The sequence below is a fragment of the Catharus ustulatus genome, chromosome 5 (assembly GCF_009819885.2).
Source record: "Catharus ustulatus isolate bCatUst1 chromosome 5, bCatUst1.pri.v2, whole genome shotgun sequence".
Classification (NCBI taxonomy): Eukaryota; Metazoa; Chordata; class Aves; order Passeriformes; family Turdidae; genus Catharus; species Catharus ustulatus.
The window spans coordinates 26,994,376-27,019,605 of NC_046225.1; the positions used below are offsets into that span (position 1 = coordinate 26,994,376).

The 25,230-nt window shown below is 41.0% G+C and overlaps 2 protein-coding genes across 2 annotated transcripts in view; both read left to right on the plus strand.

Moving 5' to 3' along the window:
- LOC116996778 (transmembrane protease serine 11E-like) overlaps positions 1 to 7,832 on the plus strand; it is a 43,207-nt gene extending 35,375 nt beyond the window's left edge. The window contains exons 6-10 of the mRNA XM_033060750.1: positions 1,224 to 1,262; positions 3,269 to 3,464; positions 4,258 to 4,517; positions 5,289 to 5,431; positions 7,671 to 7,832. Of these exons, the coding sequence (XP_032916641.1) occupies positions 1,224 to 1,262; positions 3,269 to 3,464; positions 4,258 to 4,517; positions 5,289 to 5,431; positions 7,671 to 7,832 (800 nt within the window). The remainder of the gene's footprint in view (positions 1 to 1,223; positions 1,263 to 3,268; positions 3,465 to 4,257; positions 4,518 to 5,288; positions 5,432 to 7,670) is intronic.
- Positions 7,833 to 13,872: 6,040 nt separating this feature from the next.
- Positions 13,873 to 25,230, plus strand: part of UBA6 (ubiquitin like modifier activating enzyme 6) — a 33,352-nt gene continuing 21,994 nt past the window's right edge. Inside the window, 10 exon segments of the mRNA XM_033060306.2 lie at positions 13,873 to 13,972; positions 14,203 to 14,418; positions 16,632 to 16,694; positions 17,560 to 17,654; positions 18,491 to 18,519; positions 19,297 to 19,391; positions 19,885 to 19,996; positions 21,578 to 21,658; positions 22,227 to 22,349; positions 24,151 to 24,274. Coding sequence (XP_032916197.1) covers positions 16,654 to 16,694; positions 17,560 to 17,654; positions 18,491 to 18,519; positions 19,297 to 19,391; positions 19,885 to 19,996; positions 21,578 to 21,658; positions 22,227 to 22,349; positions 24,151 to 24,274 — 700 coding nt within the window. The 5' untranslated portion in view covers positions 13,873 to 13,972; positions 14,203 to 14,418; positions 16,632 to 16,653.

Below are 25,230 nucleotides of genomic sequence, written 5' to 3' on the forward strand. Positions count from 1 at the left end.
TACAGTGAATAAGACTTCAGTTTCTTCTGTAGTGAATAAGACTGTGTTGCTATATAAATGTCCAATTTAAACTCATTTCCCATCCTTATAAAATAAAGCAGTGGTTGCATGCACACATGCCAGTCCTAGCACTGCCTTTGGTCTATAACATTCCCCTAAGACAAGCTGTACATGTGCTGGAGCTCTGCTTGTTTCCTTTTTTCTATCATAATCTGTTTACTGTCACATTAAGAAATGAGTGAGAACATGTCTGGTACTGGTGAATTGCAAACAGACAATTAACCCTGCATACCTGAAGGAGTGTCAAGCCTGCAAGCAAAACGCATGTGATACAAACCCAACAGGTGACAAGTGTGAGCCAGAGCCCTTTGCATTCAAAAGAGACTCCTCCTGACTTGATGTGGGTTTGGCTCAAAACTAGGATTTTATTCTGTGTTGCAGTGAAGAGAAATGAAGGAAGTGGATAAGGATAAGGATCTACTGGGAAAGCCTATCCAGACACAAAATATGAAGTTGTTGACAGTATAGAATCACTATAAAATTAAAAACTCCATTGAAATTGTGATTTTTAAAAGAATCTGTATTATTTGTAAAATTGTTTTGAATGCTGGAAACTACAGTAAACATACAACATGCACGTTAAAGGAGGGAAAGTATTGTTAGAACCTGCTGTGCCATGCAATAAGTTGCTATGAACTATCTATTTTAGTATTAATAGTGTACCAATAAGATAGGAGAAAGGAGAGTGAGCCACCGCTATTGTGAGCTTCCATTGCTGCAGTGAAATGAGTAGCTTCTGATCTTGAAGAGGGCACAGACAGAGTACAAGATTTTCTCTAGACCTCTCTTGAGTGTAATATGTGGACTGTTGATTTTTTTTTTTTTTTGCAAAATAGGAGCTTCAAAAATTTCTCCCCAACAAAATTTTAGATATTGAGTAATATAAGACCTGTTTTGTCTGTATTCCCCTCCAGAAACAGTGGGGGCCAGCAGGATGGGCAGGATGAGTTCCTGGTCCTCAGACAATACTGACTGCAGAGGAGAGCAACAGTCAGCACTTCAACATAATCACATATGAGCTGCTCTGGTTTCTCTAGCAGCCCCCTCAGCCATGCCTCCTGTGTGCCCTGTACTCAAATAGCTGTCAGGGTATGACCATGAGGATGGGGAGCCTTATCTGTGCTGGCCTGGCCTTACCCTAACTGTTTGTTTGTTTGTTTCAGATGTGGAGCCAGTAAGAGCAGAAGCCATCTTCAATGACAGTAAGTGAGGCTTTTTATAAACATCAGAAATCTCACCTCCAACTTTTAAAATTAGCGTTAAGAGTCCCTGCACACTTTTCCGGGCCCTGAAGAGCCTTTTCTCACCCTTCTGTCTAATGAATGTGACCTGGTACTCTCAGAAATTGGGACTATGTCATTTTCTTTAGCATGTATTGAAAGGAGAGAGGTACCACAAGGAAATGTATAGAAGTTACATCAGCCTGTGATTATAATCAAAATGTTCTGCAATTTGGAATGGCTGACAGCATGAAATTGTTCCTCATGGAAATATATGGAAATGTGACTGGTCTTCTCAACTCATTGTTGTAGGGGTTAGATAGAGGTACCTTGTTTTAGAGATTTATTTTTTTTTAGTTTTCAGAGAAAGAAGTCAGTTTGCTTGGAGATAAAATAGTCATAAAAACTATCTTTGCTTACAAGTTATGTTTCTTGTAACTCTGGAAATGTTTAATGAATTCCTTAGCAATAAGCTGTCAAAAATGGAAGATTAAATTACATCACTTTCTGGGTCTGATGTAGGTGCTGGTGTTCTGAGGCACTGATGGAACTGAGTTTTTTCTCTGTGTTTTGAACATTGACTGCTCAGGTGATTGATAGGATTGTGCAGTTTTAGGACCAGTTTCTGAGGATTACAAAGAGCCTTCAGGAGGGAAAATTATTAGTTCAGACAGTCTTATGAACTATGGTATATTCTGAAGCTTGTCTTTTACACAAAACTTTTGGACAGGTAGATTTAGATTTCACTGATTTTCTTCATTGTGGTTTTAAATTTCAGAGGAGGGCACACTCTGCACTGAGTCCATAAACTTCTCAATGTGGTGTAACCTTCCTTCCTTCTAAATTTATGAACAGCTTTCAGTCTGCTGCAGTATTCCTGCCACTTTTGACCACGAAGTACTGTTAACATAATGTTGTGCAGATCCTAGCAGGAAAGGGAACAGATAACACTCTCTGTGACTCCAGTTTTTCACTTCTGAGGACTTCAAGCGCCCTGGGGCTGACAGCTCTTCAGTGATGAATTACCAGGTTCTGCTTCGGCCCCCTCCCAGGTCACTGTCTGGGAGACAAGCTGTGCAGCAATGGTTTGGATTGTGTGGTCACTATGCAAATATTTCTCATCTCTGTCTCTTTTTCAATGAATTGGGATAGTCCTGTGTGTCAGTTTCCTAATGTCTAGCTGAAATTGGGATCTGGATGAAAACTAGTGAGTCTTGGTCCAGGTAGGATGGATTTGATGCTGTTTGGATGGGAGAAGATGGCTGAAGTAGGTCTGTTCATTGAGGAAGTTTCTAAAGCTATGCAGGAGCTTCAGCTGTTCCTGAGTTTAATAGCTGAATATCCTGAATTTAATAACTGAAACTCTGGACATTTTAATTTCTCTCTGGGTTTGGGTAAAAATGCTTCTTTTGTGTCATGGATGGAGTTATCATACCATGCTGGAGGTATCCATGTCTTTTGTAATCTCTGGTTGGAGTAGTGTGATGCTCTTTGGTTGAAGTGCCTTTCCAGGTCCACTTGTAGACTGTAGTGATCAGTTGCCTGTCTCCAGGTGACATCTTGCTGATGTAATCTGCATGCATGCATGATAAAACCCCACAACTTGAATCATTTCCATTTTAGGTTTTGCCTAATTCATATTTTATCCTAATGAGAAATTACCTGGGACATTAAAGAAGTTGATAATGCCTTTGTCTTGGGTGTGTGGTGAAGGTTTTGATTCCTGAGTCAGGCTACTCAGCTAAGACTGAATGTTTGACTGTCATGGCTTTCCATGACAGTCAGTTGTGCATTCAGGCTTCTTACACATGGGTTGTGCATGAGGAGCTCTGATTTTGGGGGGTGGAGGGCTGGTAGAAAGTATATTTTCTTGTTGACACCAATACATTTTTACAGAACATAGGTAGTGTGTAATTTTATCTTTTCCACAGCCATTCGCAGGATTTACTAAACAGAATAGCTAATACTCTCTTTGTCCTTTCTAACAGTCTGTGGGTTACGGCAGAATAGATCAGTCAAGTCAATGGCAAAATCGTCATCACTGCGAATCGTTGGCGGATTGTCCTCTGCAGAGACCGGGGACTGGCCATGGCAGGCCAGTTTGCAGTACAATAACATCCATCGCTGTGGTGCAACACTCATCAGCAACACATGGCTGGTGTCTGCAGCTCACTGCTTCAGAGAGTAAGTTCCCATCTTAGAATCTGAAGCAGAATTTGCCCCTTCTGTATCAAGTTGTGTGGCTTTTCAGATTTGCACCACACGCCTGACTTTTTCCCAGAGAAACAATTTTGGAAGAGAAAAGTCAGGGTTAAGTAGGCCCATCAGCTGGATGTTTCAATGAGAAAAAGACTGGCCCTTGGAAGCAGAACTGTCAATTTTATAAGTGAAAATCAATAGTTATTTGGTGTACTGACCAAAGAAGTGCAGAAAAGGTAAGGTGAGTGAAATGGTGGAGTATTTGTTTCCTGTTATACTTTACATTTCTTAAATGTATACCTTTGTGTTACAATGGGGTTGCTGCCACTGCAGACTGCTACCAGCAGTTACCGTTCCATGTTCCTGCCCCTCTTTTCAACCATGCACTCCCAGCATTTTCTGTTTAAAGCATGGAAATTGTGAAGCCGCAAGGTATTTTAAGATGGAACAGCTGATTGAACAGATTATGAAATGTACAAAAAGAGTAGGGGAAATGAAGAGTTTACAGCAGAAGAGCTTTTGGATTTGATGACACCCTATACAATGATAGATCAGGGACAAAAAGCAGAGGAGGAGTACAAAACCATGGCTGAGGAGGGAATGCAGAAGTGCCCTCTTCTAGCAGCAGCCCACAGTTCTGCTATGGAAAGTAATGGATGCCATAAGCATCTAGTAGGGAGCCGGCTTGAAGGAGTTTTACAGTAAGGGTACTCTGCAAATTTAAAGTCCCAAACACACATTTATAGCAAAAGACTTACAGCACTCTTACCTTTTTCAGCATGACTCACCCTCAGAAGTGGACTGCTACTTTTGGAGCTCTTTTGAAGCCGCCAAGCTTGAAGCGATCAGTCAAGACAATTATTATCCATGAGAAGTACCTCTACCCAGAACATGACTATGACATTGCACTTGTGCAACTCTCCAAACGAGTTGAGTTCACGAGCAGCATACATCGTGTCTGTCTGCCAGAGCCATCTCAGACTTTTCCCTACAATATTTACGCTGTCATCACAGGCTGGGGAGCTCTCACCAATGATGGTGAGTCCCGAGTCTGCCAGGTGACCTGTATGGTCCATAAACAGTGGCTCTGAGTAAACCAATATCACTTCTGTAGCCACATGTGATATGACAGTAATCCTAATGTTTGCAATAGGTTTGTTTAGTTGTAGGCATCAGTTTCTTGTTCTAAAACTAGAATGATAGAAGATAAAGATAGAACTACAGTCCACTGGAGAAAAAAAAAAGAAGACAGTTCTGTTTTCCCAGCCTTTCCATTTAATATTGTAAATTCTTAAGACAGGTAGTCAGCCATGCACATGTTTATATAGCACCAAAAAAATCTATTTTGCCAGCACTAGAAGCAAGCTACAGATAACTCTGTGAGCTTTCAGGTAAATGTGCAGAATTACCCACGCTCCCACTCTTACCAGGCCACAATAAGAGTAGATTTAGCAATGGAATCAAGATGTCTTCATTTTGTATCATCTGCTCAAATTGCAAGGTAATTTGTGTTCCATGGAACATGGAATTTGTGTTATATGGAACATGTGTAAAATATATGGCTTTAAACTTAAGGCACTATGTACCATGTGATCATTACTTCAGTCTCAACGATACAGTTCCTAAGTGGATCTGTTATTCTGTGTACATTCTCCTTAAGGGCATGACCTAGGCAGATCAACAAGCAAAACCACCACAATAAACCAAGCCAAGCTGGTCCTCTATAAGAGGACATTAAACACTCTTCCTGTATATTAACTACTGCAAAGTAATTATGGTCATAAATGCCCAAATTGTATTTTCTCTCAGGTCCAGCCCCAAATGCTCTTCAGGAGGCAACAGTGAAACTTATTGACTCAGACACTTGCAACAGAGAAGAAGTGTATGATGGGGACATAACACCCAGGATGTTGTGTGCGGGATACTTGGAAGGGGGAGTAGATGCTTGTCAGGTAATTGTGGCTGAAAATTAGAAAAGAAAACTATTTTAATCCTTACTGCTGTATCTGATTGGCCAAATCTTAATGGATAGTGTATTAGTCCTTTAAAAAGGCTCCATTCAAACAGGAATTTAGTTGTAAAATGAAATAGGATTTAATACACATCATTTAGCACTAAGCGCTGTTATACTAATTATGAGCTAAAAATAAAATGTCTCCAGTAGCTAATACCAGACATCTGTGGAGATGAGAAGGAAGAAGGTTAAGAATGTTAAGGTCCTAGCAAAAATGCACTGTCACTCACTAAAATTTAATTCTGGACAGGATCATATCATAACAGATCTGTTACAATGTTATCTTTGGTAATGGGCTTGGCTAAGTGAAAGGGGAATTGTCTGAAACAAAAATAACTATAAGGAAGATAGGTGTAAAAGAATGGGAAGGAAACATGCATGTTGCAGGTTTGTTTGTAAATGTTGCAAGGAAATATTTATGTTCAAAGAAAAATACTTCCATAGTGATAGCTTTAAAAAACGTACAGTAATTTCACTAATACAAGCCGCACCATTTTGACTAAAATTTTGCTCCCACACCGGAAATGTGGCTAACACTCAGGAGCGGCTAATATGTGAATAATTTTCTGACATTTCCAACCCCAGGAGTGCAAACCGAGGTGCTGAGCTGAGCACCGGCCAGTAAAACCCGGGTTTACGCGATTGTTACACATTGGTTACTCTGTTGCACAGCGAGTGGAGCCGGGATGCCTGCTGGCAGCGCAGGAGTGGGAGGGAGACAGGGGAACCCCCTCCTTCCTTCCTCTCCCACAGCCCGGGGGAGGCAGGGGGCTCTCTCCTGCCATCCCCGCGGCTCGGGAGGGAGGCAGGGGGCTCTCTCCTGCCAGCCCTGTGGCTCGGGGGGAGGCGGAGGGCTCCCATCCCCTCCTGCTGCCGCCGCCATGGGTGCCAGCGGGCTCCCATCCCCTCCCGCCACCGCAGGAGCGGGGGGGCTCCATCCCCACCTCCCACCACCGCCGCAGGTGCTGGTGGGCTCCGTGCCCCGCAGCCACCGCGGGGCAGTGCCGGGCCGGGGCGAATGAGCCCAGCGGAGGCAGCGGCCGGCCCCGAGCGGCCCCGCCGAGCAGCAGCCCTGAGTGGGCCAAGCCCTCACAGCCCGAGCTGAGCCGGTAAACCCGCCATGTTGCAATTTTGTTACTATTTGGCAACTTTGTTGCATGCGGATCCTCGCTGCGAACAACAGAGTGGCTTATAATTGGGTGCGGCTTATTTATGGACAAAGAACAAAATGTTTGCCAACACCCGGCAATGCGGCTTATAGTCTGTGCAGCTTGTATTAGTGAAATTACTGTAATTTCTATCTACATTATTTTTAAAGATTGTACTCCTAAAGTGCTGGTTCAATACAGACTCTTCCCTTTATCCCAGTCCTACAGATTTTTGCCCAAAGACAAATTCCCTGCAGAATAAGCCTGGGAAGCTCCTTCCTCTGTTCCTGGCTCAGCACTGAAAAGACCTAAGCAGAAGGGTGCGACTGCTGTTTAGCTCAGTGAAGAATTTTGGTGAAAGTTGGGGAATTTGATCTGTTGTGTGAGGACTGCATCTCAGTCTGTAAGGTTTCTAGTTTAACTATTATGACCGTGTCATGCTATTAACAGCATCAGAATTGAGCCTTGGAAAATGGATAATACCTTAAGAAGATGTCATCTAACTAGAAGACTAAATTCTTGATGAAAGCTCCAAACAAAAAGGTGCTCTAAGCTCCTTTTTGAAACATTATTGCTGAAAGTGACTAAAATTATTTATTTTAAGAATAGAAATTGCTATTAAATCCTGTTAAAAAATGGTTCTTGCTGTCTTGGATTGCTGCCTATACCGGTGTTTCCACACTCTGTATGACGAAGAAGACAAGGCAAGTGGGAAGCAGTGTATCACAAAACAGAACAAAATATTTTTGTTAGATTTTTTTACCAAAACAGAGGTCAGGAGTTCCCCTGGCAAACAGGAACATGGCACAGACTTCTGAACTCAAGTTTCAGAAACACCCTGGATTCTGTACAAATGACTGCTGTTGAAATACTGCTGGTTAACTTTTCTTATAGAGAAGATTATAGAGAGAATAATATAGTATATTAACTATAGTTTAATAACTATAGAATATATAGTTTATGTTTATGGTGAGAATTGTATTTTCTCTTCTGATCAGTTAAATACTTTTCCCCTTCCTCTTTTTCTAGGGGGACTCTGGGGGACCACTGGTAACTCCAGACTCTAGACTGATGTGGTACCTCGTGGGAATAGTGAGCTGGGGAGATGAATGTGCCAAGCCAAATAAACCTGGAGTTTACACACGAGTGACCTATTTCCGTGACTGGATTACCACAAAAACAGGCATCTAATTCCAAAGTAAAAAATGGATTTAACTACATAGACTACATGTAACTCATATTTGTCTTTAATTCTGAAAGGCTCTTTTTTTAGTATATATATTCCTATGTAATTTTGGTTGAAGCGACCTTAGTCCACAGCAAACACTATCTTTGCTGTCAAAGAACCCTAACCCCTTCTGAATTCATGCTAAATGTATGAAATTGTCTGCATCATCTTTGAACTGTGAAACTTTCTCCCTTGCCAGAAATTATGAACTGATATCATTAAAATTACGTTTTAAAGCTCCCAATTTACCTGCTTTATAAATGCAAGCATTTTCCAGGGGGAAAAAAAAAAATTTCCTTCAGCCATAGGCAAGGCATGCAGCTGAATCTTCCTCCTCCAGTGAAGCAAATGCTGTCACAGCTGTGTTTCTAGCAAACTGGATCCTTGATGATTATTTCTGTTAGAGATTATCATCTGCACTGACTCCACCTGAGAACCTGGATGCTCACCTTGCTCTGTGGCCTTGGTAACTAAAAGTTGGATCAGCAGGACTGAGGTTTGGTTCTAGCTAAGGAAAAGTAGGATTTCTGTGCTTGCAGTAGGTTGGAAGGGAAAAGAGGAAAGCTTGATGTTGTTATTGCAAAGTACATTTTTAACAGGAATGTTTTTGTGGATTCTGTGAATTGCTATTTCGTGGATTGCTTGAATTTGCTATTGTGGAAATGCTTCAGCACAAAATTGTGCTGCTACCTCTGTACCCGTTGTCTACTAGATCTTCTCAGTTCAACACACAGTATACTTAAGATGCAGAAACACAAGCTCTACCCAAACTGTTTTTTTTTAAAGTGTGCCCCCATGAACAATCTCCCTAGAAAGAAATATGGCATTTGATTTTGTTCTAAAGGAAAAATAAATATTTGCCACAAATGAACTGGCAACTACCATTTTTGATCAAGAAACAGCATGCTTTTCCACAAGCCAGTGGAAACCATCTCACTGCAAAGAAAGTGATTACTGGTGTTTCACTGATGGATTCATCTCTGCCATGAATGAATATGATCCTGAATAGGAATATGTATGAGGATGAAGAGTAATTTCATATTAAAACACAGTCCCAATAAGAACTTCAGAGTAAATGCAATCCTTAGACATTTATTAAACACGTTTCCTACCTCTGTGCACAACCTCACATGGATTGCTGGTGGAAAGGGGCCCTTTAGTGGCAAGGCCTTCTATACAGGATCCAAAATGTCACTCTAGCACTGTCACCTGTAGTCTTTGAATGGCCACTGGACTGCGTAGGCTCTGAACGCAGGACTCACAGGAGTCTGTACGGGACATGAATGAAACTGCAAGTAAGTCCCACAGCTGCACCTACTACAGCTGAAAATTCTGCTGAAGCATCTTGCCTCCCCCAGTGCTCAGGATGGGATCTCTCGTCAGCCTTCCTACTGTGCAAGCTCTCCAATAATCAGCATCCCTGGGAATGAGATATTTGGCATTTCTTGAAAACTCACACCCTGAATTATAAGTCTACATATGAATGGAAAAACCTATGTTTAAGGCCTGGTGGTGTAGGAGGGGTTGTCTTATTATTTGGTACTTCCAGTCATTCTGTATATCTTTTGAATTTTGGTAAAAGACAAGTTGCCTTATCTCAGAAAGAAATCTACTGAAGATTTTAAATTAGCTTTAGTTTCAAAATACTGGTACCTTTATTCTGATTTTCCATGTCATTGTAAAAAGAAAAGGATCTTGAGACAGTTAGGAGGATAGTTAGATGCAGCAAGTCCATTTCTTTAATTTATTGATGAATTTTGCAATTTATGCACTTTTGAGTTGCTGCTATTTTTCAATTAAGAATTTACTCCAGGCCGGGTTCAGTTACAAAACAGGAACTTAATGGAACTTTGAATTACATAACCTGAACACACTGTTTTCTTCAAGTGCTCAAGTCCCCTTTTTTTAAAGGCATCCTTTGGGGAAAAAAAAAGAAGTTACATCTAGTTTTTTGTGCCTCTTATTGCTTTGAAGGTGAAAATCATGAGAAGTGTCCTTTACAATCAGCTGATACATTGTGATCGAAAATAAACAGTAGCTCACATTCATAAACAGCTAAGGCTTTGTTTTGCACTTAAATCTCTTTTTGCATAGCAAATGGAGGGGCAACAATAAGGAGATGAGGCCCAGATACAGCCCCTAGAAACTGGTTCCTACCTCACACAGCAAATGACATGTAAATGCAATACCTTTAAAATGAGAAAGGCAGTCTTTATTTCAGATTTTCTTGTGAGTGGCTAAATAGGCAAGAGGTGTGTGGGAGAATGTCTACCTTACTCAGGGAGTCCTGAGCCAGCCAGATGCACTTTTCATAAACGTTTTAACAAACTGTCTGGCCTGGGTTTGTCTTATATTCCATGTCAGTGTTTTATTTATGATGACTCTGTTTTCTGCCTTAGAGTAAAAAACTGAGGCTACTGTATGATTAAAGAAAAGGTTTTAAAAAGCCTTTTATTACTGCTGATGTTAAGATTTAGCAAGGATTTAAACAAAATAAAGGCAATACGTTTCATAACATTAAATGTATTTAAAAACAACCGACCTTTTTCTGTCCTTTTTCTTTGCATAATAATAATCAAGCTAAACTTTGAATATGGTACAAAATAGACTAATCTTCCTTATTTTATATAGAACCATTCTAAAACTACAGCTTTCTGTTCATTCCCTGTCCTAGGAATCGTTTTGTTATTAATAATGATTGAACTTTACAGGTGTTTCAGCGAAGACAAGGTAAGACATTTGCTTTTCTAAAATACTCAAAGGTGAATTTCAGTGAACAAATCCAGTGCTATGTAAATCTGAGCATGGATCTGAAGCTTCATTCAAGAATTCACCACCTTGCTTCTGCCCTTGGGAAAAAAACCTATGTGTGACATTGCATCCCTGCAAACTGGCTATGGGGAGCTCTATGCAGCTGGTACCAATTCTCCTGAGAGGTAAATTTAAAGCAAACCTCTGGTTATTCAAATTGAGTTGTCTGGGGCTTTCCCAGTGCTGATTTTCAGCTTGGAGCTGAAGTAGGAAAGAAAGAAGAGGTTGATTGCACAAGGCCTAATCATGTGAGGAGGTCTGGTTGAATGACATCAATCTGTCATCAGGATTCCTTATGTAAGTAGAGCTTCTAGAAAGTCCTGTTCTGTATCTGCTATTCCTGTTAAATTAGATTAGCTGAGAGCCAAAAGTCATTATTTAACCCAATGAATGTTTATCTGGTAACTTGTAGCCTGTGCTGCCGATTCACAGGCATGGAGAAGCTGGCTCTTGCTTTTGGAAATGCATTCATACACATCTCAGTGTGAAATCAGCTTAGGTAATTGGTGCTCTTGTTTGTCTGGATTTATCAACTTTATTAATACGGTTTCTAGGAAGGTGTCACTTACCTTTAAATAGTAAGATCCTTTGGCCCACCCTACTGGGAAACTGGAGTCCTTTTCAATATGCCATCAAAATGCTCCTGCCCTGCATGGGTTTCCAAAAAGAGGAGACAAAGCCTTGCCAGTCATCACCTTGCTCCTGCACGAGCTGGGCGCAAACCATAGCCTATGGCAGGATGTTTGGAAACCCACTGAAAGATGTTGATGCAGATTTATGGTAACTTCTTGAATAGCTTATGTGCTAAACTGAATTGTGTTTGCCTTAGTGTTTTCAAATAACACATTTTTAGGGAAAAAAAATCTACGAGAGTTCTGTCTGCTAATTTGCTTTTTAATTAAATCAATCAGGGAAACAAATATACATCCCCAAATCTCCACTATGAAGTCCTCACTAAGAATATGAAATTGCACCTTTAAACCAGGAAATTAAAGACTAAAAATACCCAAGTGGCTAGGATTTTCCCAACGGATGGAAAGGAGATTTACAGGTATTTCAGCTTCAGCTCCTTTTGAAAATACTGGCTCTAAAGACGTATTCAATACCTGGATACAAAATGAATCTACAGTGGTGCATGGAAATTGAAGTTGCAGAGATCTGAGACACAAATAGGCTCAAGTCTGGAGGTGGTGACGTTCTGCTGGCCACAGCCTCATCCCACTCATTGCTGCAGCAAGTCTGTAAACTGACAGGTCTGCTTCCTATCTCAAAAGCTACAGATGACTTTAACATGATGCAAATATGGAGCTGGGATTTCCTTTACAATTAATTTATTTAACCAAATTTACTAAGATTTTAATGTCATATATAGTTTTCAAGAAGAAGACTAGGGGGAATAGTCAAATTACTCTAGATGTTTTAAATTTTGCAGTCTTAGAAAGGCAGGGGAAAACCTGTATGTTTTTTGATTTGGTACCATCAGCCTAGAGAGTTCCTGAGTACACCTGTTAATTGATGCATTTGGGATCTTGTTTCTTTGGCTTCTGGGGTAAATAGAATCTGTCCATTTTTTTGTGGCATTTTATCTTTGAAGACCCATATTCATTGTTTCACCGAGGGTTAGTATTTGCCTGGTTACTGTGAAAGGGTTATGTGGGAATTAACTGGATGTTGCTGTTTCTCCACTAAGGCAAAAGGCTTGTCAGTATTTGCTATGACTATGCAAAATCTGTTTAATGTGAGATGATTGTATCAAAGTAGACTGGGTCTTGAAAAATGTAATGACCTGGACACAAAGACGGTAGGTAGCAGATTTTAAAAATTATTATTATTTTTCATAATACACATTTGATCACTAAGTGCTTGAAAATAAGAATGGTTAGGTTAACCTTGAAAAAATAAAAAAGGTCATTTTTTAAGGAAAGAAACCACAAATATGATTTAAAAATCACCGACAAGACTAAAAATTATTCAAATGACAAAACCAAAGCGGACTTTTTTTTGATATCTTTAAACTCTTGTCCATTCACCGCCCCCCCACCACCTCTTTTCACTGGAAGTCCTGTTAATTCCGTTCATTAGATACATGCACTGTTATTTGAAATACTTCGTCGAAATAATGAAAGTAATTCTTCTATGTTCTGATTTTTATGTATTATGTGAAAAAGCTACAAAGCAAATACCAGCTTTAGCATCAATTCCTTTACTGGTAAGAGCTGCAGTTGACATCCCGAACGGCTTCCTCCGATTATGCCGTCTCTTGAGCTCGGCCTTTCAGACTTCTAGTGGCCTCTAGTGGTTCTCCGAAATTTGCACACATGTTCTCCAATTATTTCTGCGTGTGTAAACAGCAGTGTAGCAGACAAGAATCTTCACCCTGATCCTGCCAAAATTTGAACGGGCACAGTGTTGTCCAGCTGCTCTTCATCTTTGTTACTAATGAAGTACAAAGGCTGTATGCGCTCTTGGACTGAGGTGTAAATCTTGAGGGTTGATAGAACTCTGTTAAGAGAAATGCCAAAATAATGCATCAGATGCTCACAAAAAGCACAAAACTTGCGTCTTCTTGTCCTTACAAGTTTCCCAAACCCCTGATCAAGATAGCTTGCTTTTTTTTTTTTTTTTTTTTTTGTCTGCAGTGGTAGTTGGTTTGTCTGGTTTTTTTTTGTTGTTGTTTTTGTTGGGTTTTTTTGTTTGTTTGTTTTGAAGTCATAAATATTTTAAAACACAAGGCGATTATTCTATATTCACTGTACGCAAGGACACTTTTGAGTGCTTGAATCCCTCCCGTTATAGACGAGATGTGCTAATGGAATCAAGAATGATGTAAACTCGTCTCACCTACTCCAGTGATCAGTGAAAAGGGAAGGCAGGGTTAAGGAGGAAGGGAGATTAAAATTGGTAATGGGAAGGTGGGCTGTGCTGGGATCTTATTTAAAAGTTTGGGAAATGGGAGAGAAAATACTGATAGGAGGAGGTGTTGGTTTAACGGGGGCGGTGCAGAGTTGGAGGCAGTGCTGTGGCTGCCATGGCTTGCTATCTCCTGCTTAATCGACCGCAAAACAGCACGGACTGCGACAGCTTAACCGACTCCAGCGGGGCATCGCCGCTCAGCCCCTTCCGCTGCCGAGTCGCGGCGGGCCCGCCTCCTCAGGGTGGCACCGGCCCGGTCCGGCCCCTCATGTCGGCGCAGGCGGGGAAGCGCCGCGGCACCGCCACCCCTTTCCTGTCTCTTCCCCCACCGCCGCCGGCTGCGCTCGGGCCTGGATCGCCGCGCCAAGGCCGCCGCGGGGTGAGGAGAGCGGGCGGAGGCAGGGCCGGAGCCGCGGAGGCGGGTGGGGCACGGCGAGCCCGGGGTGGCGCGGCGAGCCCGGGGTGGCGCGGCCGGGTGGGAGGGTGACGGTGCCCAGCGCCGCGGGAGCGCTCCGAGAGCGGCGAGTGGGGGCTGCAGCCGCCGGGCTCTGCCGGTGTCGGGGTGCTTCCGAGGCAGCCCGTGGGCTTTATCGGGGTTCCCCGCTGCAGATCCGAGGTGTCGGTGTTTCCGCATTAGCCCGGCTGGGCAGGAACTGGGTTTGAGCCTCCTCTCCCCTCTCTCCTCGCCTACTGAACAGGGAGCCTGCATCGACTGGGGTCAGCCGCTGGAAGCTCCGGGTAGGTGGGATGAGTCCAGGCCTCCGTGCTATCCCAGCGTGCTGAACAGCTATAGTTAACACTGCTTCAGCCTGTGCTGATTCGGAGGTAAGAACACTGAAAACAGCATATCACTACAGCTCCTGTGCCTTTGCTGCTCTTCAGAGCATCCTAGTCCTTTTTAGTAACATGTAGCTTCTCGTTTTGTCCCTGGGTTATGTCATGTGAACATGTAAGGCTTTAAAAAATGAAGGAAATTACTTAAACAGTTGAATACAAGGCTGATGTTAAAACTAATAGTGTTGGCTTTTAAAAGGAAACAAACAAGTGTATAAACGTTGAGCCTCTAGTAAGAACTAGGACATAATGTTAGAATAACTTTTTTACATGCATTTCTTTGATACAGATTCAGTATCAGTGGAACAAAAATGAGAAATTACTTGGATGCAGAAATACATTAACCGCGTTTGTCCTACAGTCGCATAACCATAGTGTCATTAAATCCTCCTTGAAGAAGGAGATATTTTTCTCTCCCTGATGGGTGCATTGGCAGCATCTCAGTGCTGTTACTATGACTGTAGGATGAGAATGGGGAATTAAAAAGTGTATTGAAAGAGCCACTGTCAAATGAGTCTGTGTGAAACAGGTGGCTGAGTTTCTCTTGCCAGTTGATCACACATCCTAGTTGTTTACAAAAACCATCTGTTTGGGAGGGCATAGAGATTGAGATGGCTGTCAGCAGCCACAGCAGTGGAAGCTGAGCATTTTTATCCAGGAGTGGGTCACCTTCCCCATCTTAGTACTGCAATCTTTTTATGTTGCATAGTCTCAGAGTGCCAGTGCTGTTTGTGGAGGAGCAGAATGGCTGTGGTCTGTTATGAGATGATGCTCACTAGCTTTGAGGGGGACTTCCAGTCTTCTGTCTCAGGCAGTGGCTGAAATGAGGGCCCTGATTTAAGCAGGGACTGCAGCCTGTGACCAAGATGTGGTGTCTTACATTCTGGCTTGTGATCTGGCTCTAGAAAAATGGTCATTGCTTGTCTTCAGCCCATGTGGAGTCAAGGGCATTTGAGATGTGCTGAAGTGGCTGGTGGTGTGGACTCATGGAGCTGCCTCATGCTGACTGCCTTGAGTGCTAGCAGAAGTGTTGGAATTGATGTCCACACTGTGGAAGAGCTTTGTGGATGAGATTTGTGGCCTGTGTCCAGTGTAACTCTGTCCCTTGCTATGCTATTTCAGCGCTTTCTAAAAACCAAAAGGACGAATTTTGGGTCAGAATGTTGCAGTCACCACATTGTGACAGACTGCAGGTGCCATACCTTGGAAATGTTAAAATGCTTGCCAAAGTCACCTGAAGAGTGAATAGGATTTAGAATTCGGGCAGGTTTAAAAGCTGTTTTAGGGTATATCTGTGCTCTTCAAAAACAAGTCCTTAATATGTCTGGGCTTTTAGTTTTCAGTCTTAGGAGAGGGAGAGGGTTTTCAGCTATGTGTAGTTTCCAAGACAGTTTGTAGAAAGCTGAAATAAGATACGTGACCCAGAACATCAGTTCCTATCGCTACTACAAATGTACACACGAGGTCTATTTTGGTCATCCTGTGTTTGGTGACAGTCACCTGCCAGGTTCAGGAAGCACCAATTCCCAGTGTGCATTAGTAAGAAACAAGGTGCCCAGAGGCAGCTTGTTCCTAATCCTGGTGCTTAGTTATCACCAACTTAACAATGAAAACATGCTTGTTAATAGCACAAATGCCTTAATAGCACAAATTATGTTTTTTCTTACAATCCTGTCAAACTGTCTAACTGCAATGTCTTAGTTAAATGTTGCAATAATTCAGATCTTTGGGTGTTGGTTTCTCCAGTTAGCTGAAACACATGTTTCTTAAGGGTTTTCAATTAACATAGAAATAATGCAGCATAAATGCTGATTTCTAGCCATTCAGCATTCTTCTATCTGATCAACCGAAGTTGATTAGCTTGGAACTCTTCATATAAAATGAAGTTGTTCTTTCAGTAAATCTAACTGTGGCAAATATAAGAAGTAAATCTTCAATTTCGTCAGTGGGGAAATTAATGTGTTTTTATTTTGAAAGAATTTGTTGAAGATTTGGGGTTCTTTTCTTCTGGCTGGTGTGTGTTTTCCTTACCCAGGTGCTGTGGTGTTCCACAGGCTTCTTAATGTTCCAAGTGATTCCTTTGTAATGTGACTTTTTTATATTTCAGTTCCTTTAATGAAGAACTGAGTGAGGGCAGAGAGGGGGTGCTGGCTGTGAAATTGCATCTGACATAACCAGCTCATTTCTTTTTGTAACCCTTCTAGTGTAAATAAAACACATTGAATCATGGCAGCAGACTCTATGGAAATTGATGATGCTTTATATAGGTAAGATTGTCTGATTTTTAAGTGTTGCTCCTGACTTTTCAGGAACACTTATAGTTACGTGCAGTAATTTTATAATTTCATTCATCCCTCAGCCTTTGCTTTGCTTCTCAGTCCTCATCATGAATATCTGTTACCCTCTAGACTTCAAGGTGTTGGATTTTGAGGGTTTTTAGTAGATTTAAAAAAAAAGAAGTTATTTCTTTTGGTTTAGTTTTGTTTGAATTTGTTAACTGGGAATGTCTTGAGATCATTTGGCATGGTAGTAGTTCATAAAGTCTCTACTGGGATAAATGTATCCCTGTAAAAGCATGGTGGGATGAAAAGCTTCTTTGTATATCAAAAAATAAATAATTAAAAAAATGTTTGTATGAAGAACAAATAAGGCTTCTTTTTAATTCGGTGCAATTCTTCTGGTGTTGTGTCACTTCTTGGCAGTAGCCTCGGGAAAGTTGTTCTTTTCCTTGGTGAGAAAGGTGATATTTAGAATGGTATAAGTTTAGTTGTACAGTTGGAAGTTAGGACTCCCAGATTTCAAGATCTGACTACAAAAGCTGTGTCACCCTCTGTTTTGAAGATTTCTGATAACAAAGAAATTCTTTTGCATGCTTGTGTTTTCAATTCTTTGCTTATCCTGAAGTTTTGCAATGATTTAAAATTATAACTTTATTTTCTCTAAAACCTGGCACTGACAAGGTCTGTACTAAATGCATTTTGCTTTATACATTGTGAGTGCAAATCTTATGTTTGCTTGATAGGCATTTGAATTTTTAGAAAGCTTTTTAATGACTGGGAATTCTTGACTTGCTTTAATATGCTCTTGATTTTGTTTGTATCTTGTTTTGATCTGAATTTGTCTTTGCTGTAGTCGCCAGAGGTATGTTCTTGGAGACACAGCAATGCAGAAGATGGCTCAGTCCCACGTGTTCCTGAGTGGTATAGGTGGCCTTGGTGTGGAGATTGGTAAGTTAGGTAACATTTATTTAAAAAGACACAAGTGTGTGTAAGCATACTGTTCCATAGTACTTTTAAACCTTAAATTGAAATATAATAAGCATGTCTGAACTATCAGAGTGAATTTATTTGTGCATGATGTATATTACTAACATTGCAGATGCAGGAAAGTTCCTGGACTTAAGTTCTCATTTTACTAGGACAACATTTCAAATTTTACTTTAAAATGTGCTTCCATGTGAGCCAGATTGCTTTACCCAAATCTTGTGTCCTGGGTGAAGGTTTAGGGTAGGTAATCCAAGTTATTCCTTTAGGCATCAGAATCAGTGAATGTTTTATAGGAATAGTTATAGCCCAAATTTTTCCCATATGTGAAATGGGAGGGTGTGTAGGAGAGCATAACTATTTGTTGAAAATGCATAACTGCCCTGATACAAGAGACTCCTCAACAATTTCCCTTAGTCCTCGTGAGCTCCTTATTGTTTTGGCTGGTTCATGCCTATTACTCCTTCGGTTGGCTCTAGTGGTTCTCTGCACCAGACGCCAGTCTAGAGTCATGGGACTTTGCAGTTCATTGTCATTACTATTGCTGTAATCACAATTGTGGGATGAACAGCTGATAAATGACAAATATAGAGAGTCTTTTTAGCGTTTCTTATGTTATTTAGCTTTTGGGGTGCTGTAGAATGCTTGAGCCAAATGTAAAAGAGTAAAAACCTTTAAGCTATGAAGTTCTTAACAATGAAATCCTTTTATTGTTCACCTGAATAACTATCCAGTTACAGATTTACAAGTAATCTGCAATAGTCCCTTTCTCTATTTTTGCTTTGTTTTTGTTTTTTCAGCCAAAAACATCATTCTGGCCGGGGTGAAGGTATGTATAATAATTCTGTTGTTGGGTATTCTTGGGTAAGTGTGAGAAAAAGGAAAACACTACTAGCTAATTAATCTAAAGTTTCTGAATCTATTTTTCAGTAGAAGGGTTGCAAAACATTTGAGAACCTAGGGGTGAAAACTTTCAATAATCTGGATGTTCTAGTGGTACAGTCACATTAATGTCCACTGTACTCTGAAGTAGCTCATAAAATATTTTATCCAGCTGCTGATTAGATATTGAATCCTTTTGTACAAAGTGACTTCTCCTAAATGTAGTGGTCCAAACTACTCAAAATATGTTATCTTATTTTGTCATTTATTAGACCACTTTTGTGTAGGCATTAGAATGGTTAGGCGTTTTACTTTGACAGCTGCTTTTATGCTGCTGAGATTAGTTTTACTAGCAAGCAGCCTTTTAAAACTCTTCTTTCCAATAGAAAAAAAAAATCAAATGAGTCCATTAATTTTCAGATCACAATTCCCCCTGTATGACAGTCTGGCAAAAATCATCCTTGATATTTAAATGCTGTCTGTTATCACTGCAGACTGGGAGGAAAATGCTGAATAAAGTGCATGTTGCAGATGTGTTTTGCTCTCTCAAACAGTAAAAGTTTTCTTGGGAAAGAGGTTGGAAGAGCTTGTTCTTATATGTGCTACAACTAAATCTTCTGCAGTGTTAGTCCTCCAATATTTTATGTGGGGCTTAATCCATATTTTTGGGTGCTGTGAGCTTGTATATTTCTTCCAAAAAATGCTTTTTGACAAATTTTCTTAGGCTCTTACAGTTCATGACACCAAGCACTGCACAAAATGGGATTTGGGGATCAACTTCTTCATCCATGAAGATGATGTTACCAGTCAAAGGAACAGGTTAGTGAAGTCTTTGGAGTGAGAGAGAACTGAGCTTGACAGTTTCATCAGCATCAAAGATAGCAGTTAGTTGTCCAAGAGCTGGTACTACAATCAAATACTTGTTAAATCCTTTCTCTGGAGTTGCTGGCTGCAGTACAGTGCCCGGGTAGATATTAGAGGAAGTCCAGACTGGGACTGAGGTTCTGAATCGCAAATGTCACTGCTTGTAATGCAAATTTAATAGTGGGGGTCAGCATGCATTTCTTCCTTGGGCTTTCTCAGCCACCTGTACAAGACTGGACAACAGCCATAACAGCAGACCATCCATGAGTCCTGTGGGGTATTGGACACAGCAGTTTTCCTCAGACCTGCTAGGAATTGAAGTGTGAAAAATGAGTTGTTGGTTTGCCAGGAGACGTAGTGAGAGTCTCTTAAAGGGCATGTATGAAATTCTGTCTTGAAAATACAATTTTGTAGATATGTAAAAAATTGAAAATACCTTTTCTTTCAGGGCTGAGGCCACGCTTCCTCGTATTGCAGAACTCAATCCATATGTCCATGTAGCAGCATCAACTGTGCCACTAGATGAAACCACAGATCTGTCTTTCCTAAAGCACTACCAGGTATGTCACTCCTAAAGCAGTTGAGCATACAACTTGGATATTTTATGTAAGTACAGTAATTTCACGAATATAAGGCACACCCTTCTGAGGAAAATTTTGGTCCGAACCTGGAGTGCGCCCTGTACTCTGGAGCGCCTTATGTATGCACAAAGTTCGGAAATTTGCCAACCTGGAAGTGCGAGCCCGCCCAGCCCTGGCGGGCAGCGCCGAGCTGAGCCCGGTGGCGGTGGGGGAGCAGCGGTGGCAGGCCGGGGCAAGCTGGCCCAGCCTGGCGGCGGGGGAGCAGCGGCGGCAGGCCGGGGCAAGCCTGCCCCGTGGCAGCAGGGCAGCGCTGAGCCCAGCCCGCCTGGCCCTAGCGGCATCGCCGAGCAGGACCACCTGACCCTGAGCCAGTAAATCCCGCGATTCCATTACTAATCCATTACTTTGTTGCGTGCTGATCCTTACTGCAAAAACAAAGTGCGCCTTATACGCTACTGTGCCTTATATATGGACAAAGTTTGGAAATTTGCCGGCACCTGGAAATTCGCCTTATACTCAGGTGCACCTTATACTCGTGAAATTATTGTAAATAGAATGAAGAACTTTGAAGTATGTTTTGAGATGATGTAAAGAAAATAATAGATCTTATATTTGGACTAATGAAGTGTTGTGTTTGTTTTTGTTCAAGACTGAAACAGTGGGTTTATGTTCCCACCATGTTCTTAGTACACTTACTATGGAATTTGCTTTGACAATAAATAGCTAAGTGAGGTTGCTGTACAAATTTTTTTCTTTGAAGGCGAAAACCGTGACCTTTCTTTGCAACTACATAGCACAGATGTTCAAAATACATTCTGTGTGCTGTATTCAGGCAGCAGAAGCTCAGGCTATATATTTAGATCATGTATGTATGTATGTATATAATGAAATGTAGCTCTGGTGGAGTGAGAGCACTTTCAGTTGTTCAGTCAGCTGTCTCCTGCCTGTGTGCATGGCTCAGCCCGAGTGGGGAACCTTTACTGTGTGGCTTACATACAAGCACACTAAGTTTCTGAATGTCCTAGATACAGCAGGCCTTGTGTAACTGAATGGGTTACAATGCATGTGCCTTGAAACCCAATATTGTCCAAGGCATTAAAGGAATGTGTGTAGAAGTTCTGTGTCTACAATCTATGACCACAAATACTGGAAGCCTATGCAGACTCCTTGGTGTGTGCTCATGAGTATTATTTGTATTTGTTTGCTAGCTTTAATCCTAAAATTCGAAATCTCCATTTTTGCTGAGATTATCCATAACTGTTTTGGTAAATATTCTAACTTGGTTTTGAGTTTCACAGCTGAGGTTAAAACACAAAATCAACCAACCAAACAAAAACCTGAGAATTTGTTGTTCCTGCTCTTACTCATTTTGTTTCCAGAACTTGTGAGGTGGTAACCAATATGCTTTAATGAGAAAACTTACTCAAGACTTTTTCTCTTAAGCGTGGAGGGTAGGAGTCAGGACACCTAAGTAACTTACTCCAGGTACTAAGTTTTCCCATGGCCTGAAGATACTGATTGCTTTCAGTGTCTTAGAAGTATTTCTGTTCTTGTTCACAGTGTGTCATATTGACTGAAGTAAGTCTGTTGCTGCAGAAGAAGATTAATGACTTCTGTCATTCTCAGCAGCCACCTGTTAAGGTAATAAAAAAAATGCAATGCATGAATAATCTCTACAGTGGGCATTCTGGCCCCTTCAGGGTGTTCTTTTCAAAAATGGAGAAAGTTGGTTATGAGGTATATAGTTCAATGCAGATGGCATGTTGACGGAGTAGCAGGAGTTTTGGGAATACAGTGCTGCTACTGGTATTATTTTGATATCATCACAGGTAATTGCAGCTTGGTCCTTAATTAAAAAGCAGCTGTGTTAAAGAAATAATTTTCAGTGTTAACTCAAAGTGGTTCTCAAAATAGGAAGAATGTGCTGAGACTGAAGGACATGCTGAGGCTGAATGTAAGAGAAGTAGAATTGGCAGCATTTCACTGTGTAGGGATGTTGTTACTCCTGTGTTGTGAATGGGCTCAGAAATGCTCCTGCAGGTTTAAGGTCTGTTTTCAGCGCTGTGCTATGTAGTCAGTGACCTGAGTACACAATGGGTTTCCTCTGTAGAATTAAACCTACTGGTGTTCAACAAGGTCCAGTGTGAGGCATCGTATCTTTGGGTTGTGCTGTTTTAGGGATACTCCTGATTTTTACTTTCTCTTGTAGTTCATCAGTGCAGATGTGTATGGAGTATGTTCACGTTTGTTTTGTGACTTTGGTGATGAATTTGAAGTGCTGGATTCAACAGGAGAGGAGCCAAAGGAGATCTTCATTTCAAATATAACACAAGTAAGGGACAAAAGTAATTGTGTTACTTTAACTGTTTTTAAAAGGACTCTTTGAAAAGGAGAGTGCCAGAGTGCTTCATTTGAGCAGTCTGCTCAAGCAATTTTTTATTGCTAAGCAATTTAAAATTGGCGCTATAGAACAAACAAAGTTACTTTGGTTACTTGGTTTTTACCCTTGCCTCCTGGTTGTTACTTGTGATGTAACACACAATACTGATTTTTTTAATTGGAGAGAGAGGGAAAGAAATGGGGGGATGTAGAAAGAAGAGGATGTAACTTTGGTGTGGGAATAGGGTAAGTCTTCTAAGGAAGCCTGAAAATAGGTGTGAAAAGAGCCCTTTTTATAAGAAACTGCAGCACTTAAAGGTGGGCTGCTGGAATAGTCAAGGAGATCAAGGGGGTATTTTGAAAATAAATTGAAATGTTTGTTTTAATCTACCAAAGCAGAGAAAATGAGAAGGAGATATTATTGCTAATACTTCCAGTGCAGAATGTTAGGATGTCCATTTAATCTTGTATTATTGTTTTATAAAGGGAAATTACTTTAGGTCCTTTTTTCAGTTCTAGAAGTCCAGACAGTAAGCTCATTCATCCAGCAGCAAGTTTTTTATCCTATCTCAGTCTAGATATAATAATAACCAGTGTAGGAGGGGTTGTACAGCAGGTTTGGTTTGGTCTGGATTAAAGTTTATGATATAATGATTTGGGTAACCTGTCCCTTAGTGTCTTTAAAAGGGAATGGATGACTTGATTGTTCTCATTGATTACTTAAGGATTACATTGCTAAGTTTCATGACTTGTGCTGATTACCTGCCAAGTCAAAGAATGAATATATATTTGTATATGCATCCTGTGTTTAATAATCTGATACTTAAATTTAGTTGTATCTTCTTCCACTCTGAAGTGTAAAACTGATGAGAATTAAAATTCAGTGCCATTGAGTGACTGTTCTTGTCCTGTAGACAGGGTCAAGGTGGCACTGTGTCCCTAAATCAGAGCAGAATTTTCTCCAGTCAACCCCTTTGCCATTGTTCATTGTCCACAGAGAATGTGGTCCACTGTAATTAAGTTCTATGCCACATAACTGAAATCTTTTTTATACTGGGGACTCAGGAAGGGATGAGAAGAGACTTTACAGGCCAGGCTTGCTTGCAAGTCCTCCAGCCTGAGGTGCAGCTCGAGGTCTTGATGAACTGTGTTCAGACTTCAGTGAGGTCTCTGTGTGCATGTCAGGTTGGCATCGCATCCTGTAACAGGATGAGGTGTTGTCTGAGATTCCTGCAGTGTAAGCTTGTCTGTGACCGGCTGAAGCTGTGTCTCTCCTGTATGCTGTCCAGCTTTTTAAGCTTCCAAACTTACAAGAATGATTTTGGATGTCCTTTCTAAGGATAACACAGAAAGAAAGCATGGAGTAATAAGGACCATACACAAAACTATTTCTAATGCCTCTGAAAATTTCTTTGCACATGGGGACTATTTTTATTTTGGAAAAATTGGATAAATCTGCTACTGTTTCAGAACATAACAATGGATTTGATTGCTGAGAACTAGCAAATGCAGTTTGCTAACATACCGAGAACTGGAAATGGTGAAAATGAGAAAGTTTGTGTTGAAGAAACACTGTTAAATTGAAAATTGTAGGACTGAAAAAGTTGTCATAGGTAATACTCTTACTGTGACAGAAATGAGATGTTAAAAGGATAAGATACTGTGGTTTCAGCAGAGTCAATGTGCCTGAAATACAACGTGACCCCTTTGCACGAGACACTTTCCTCCTTGCTGACTGCTATTTTTTATTTCAGTCAAATCCTGGTATTGTCACTTGCCTTGAAAATCATCCACACAGGCTTGAAACAGGACAGTTCTTAACCTTTCGGGAAGTTAATGGAATGTCATGCTTGAATGGATCCACACACCAAATAACAGGTAAACTGCTGCTTACTCATTTGCAAGGTACTTATCTTCTGGTCTGATTTAGCCATTGCAGTGTTAGTTATCATAGTCAGAGGAGTGCTGGGTTGTGCAGACTTCCAGTGAGCTTGCACAAAAAAAATTGCTTTTTGTTGCAAAGGTCTTCTTGGTGTTGTTTTGATGGCATTTCCACTTAGTAACATCTGCCTGAGCTCATCTTGCTGCTTAAGGAACCAATGGAATTGCTCAGCTCAATATGTGGAATCTAGTTGGCAGCCTCTGAGCTGACTATCATTTTTCTGCTGATGAAACTGGTTTGGTATTTGGAGGGTCCCAAAATGCCTGTTCTTCTGTTGTAGTTTTGGATGCCACTTGGTATGTCACTGTTGGCCTTGTAGCTTTTTTTGGGTGACAATTTAAGTCAGGGATGCATTGACAACATTCTAAGAAAGCTTTTGAGATTATTTTCATGATTCATATCTACTCTGCTTTATTCTACTTCGTGCATGTCTCAAGGCATTCTACTTAGTTCCTTTTGGATGCTGGGGAATTTTCTAGTTCCGAGATCTGAATGTCTGGAGCAGAAGAGAGGGCAAGTGCGTGAGGGTTGTTTGCTGGCTTTTAACTATTCTGTGGTCTGAGAGAGGAAACAGTACCCTTGAAACATGTGCTTGAATCTGTTTCCTCTGAACCCTTGCATTTTGCTAGAACTGATCCTACAGTCAGTGCCATCCTCCTGTTCATGGCTTAGCTTTTGGTTTTAGTTTGCTGCCATGAGGGGCAAGATGGGGCCAAATGCTCCAGCTGCCTTTTTTTGATTGCCTGTAGTTCTTGTCACAGGACTAAAATCCTACTCAGAGAGTTAATACTGGACACTGCTGTGCACAGCCTAAAGAAAATTAAACATGATTTCATTTTTGTTACAGAGCTGTGGTCATCAGAATTCTTGTTAAATCTGCTGCCACTTAAAA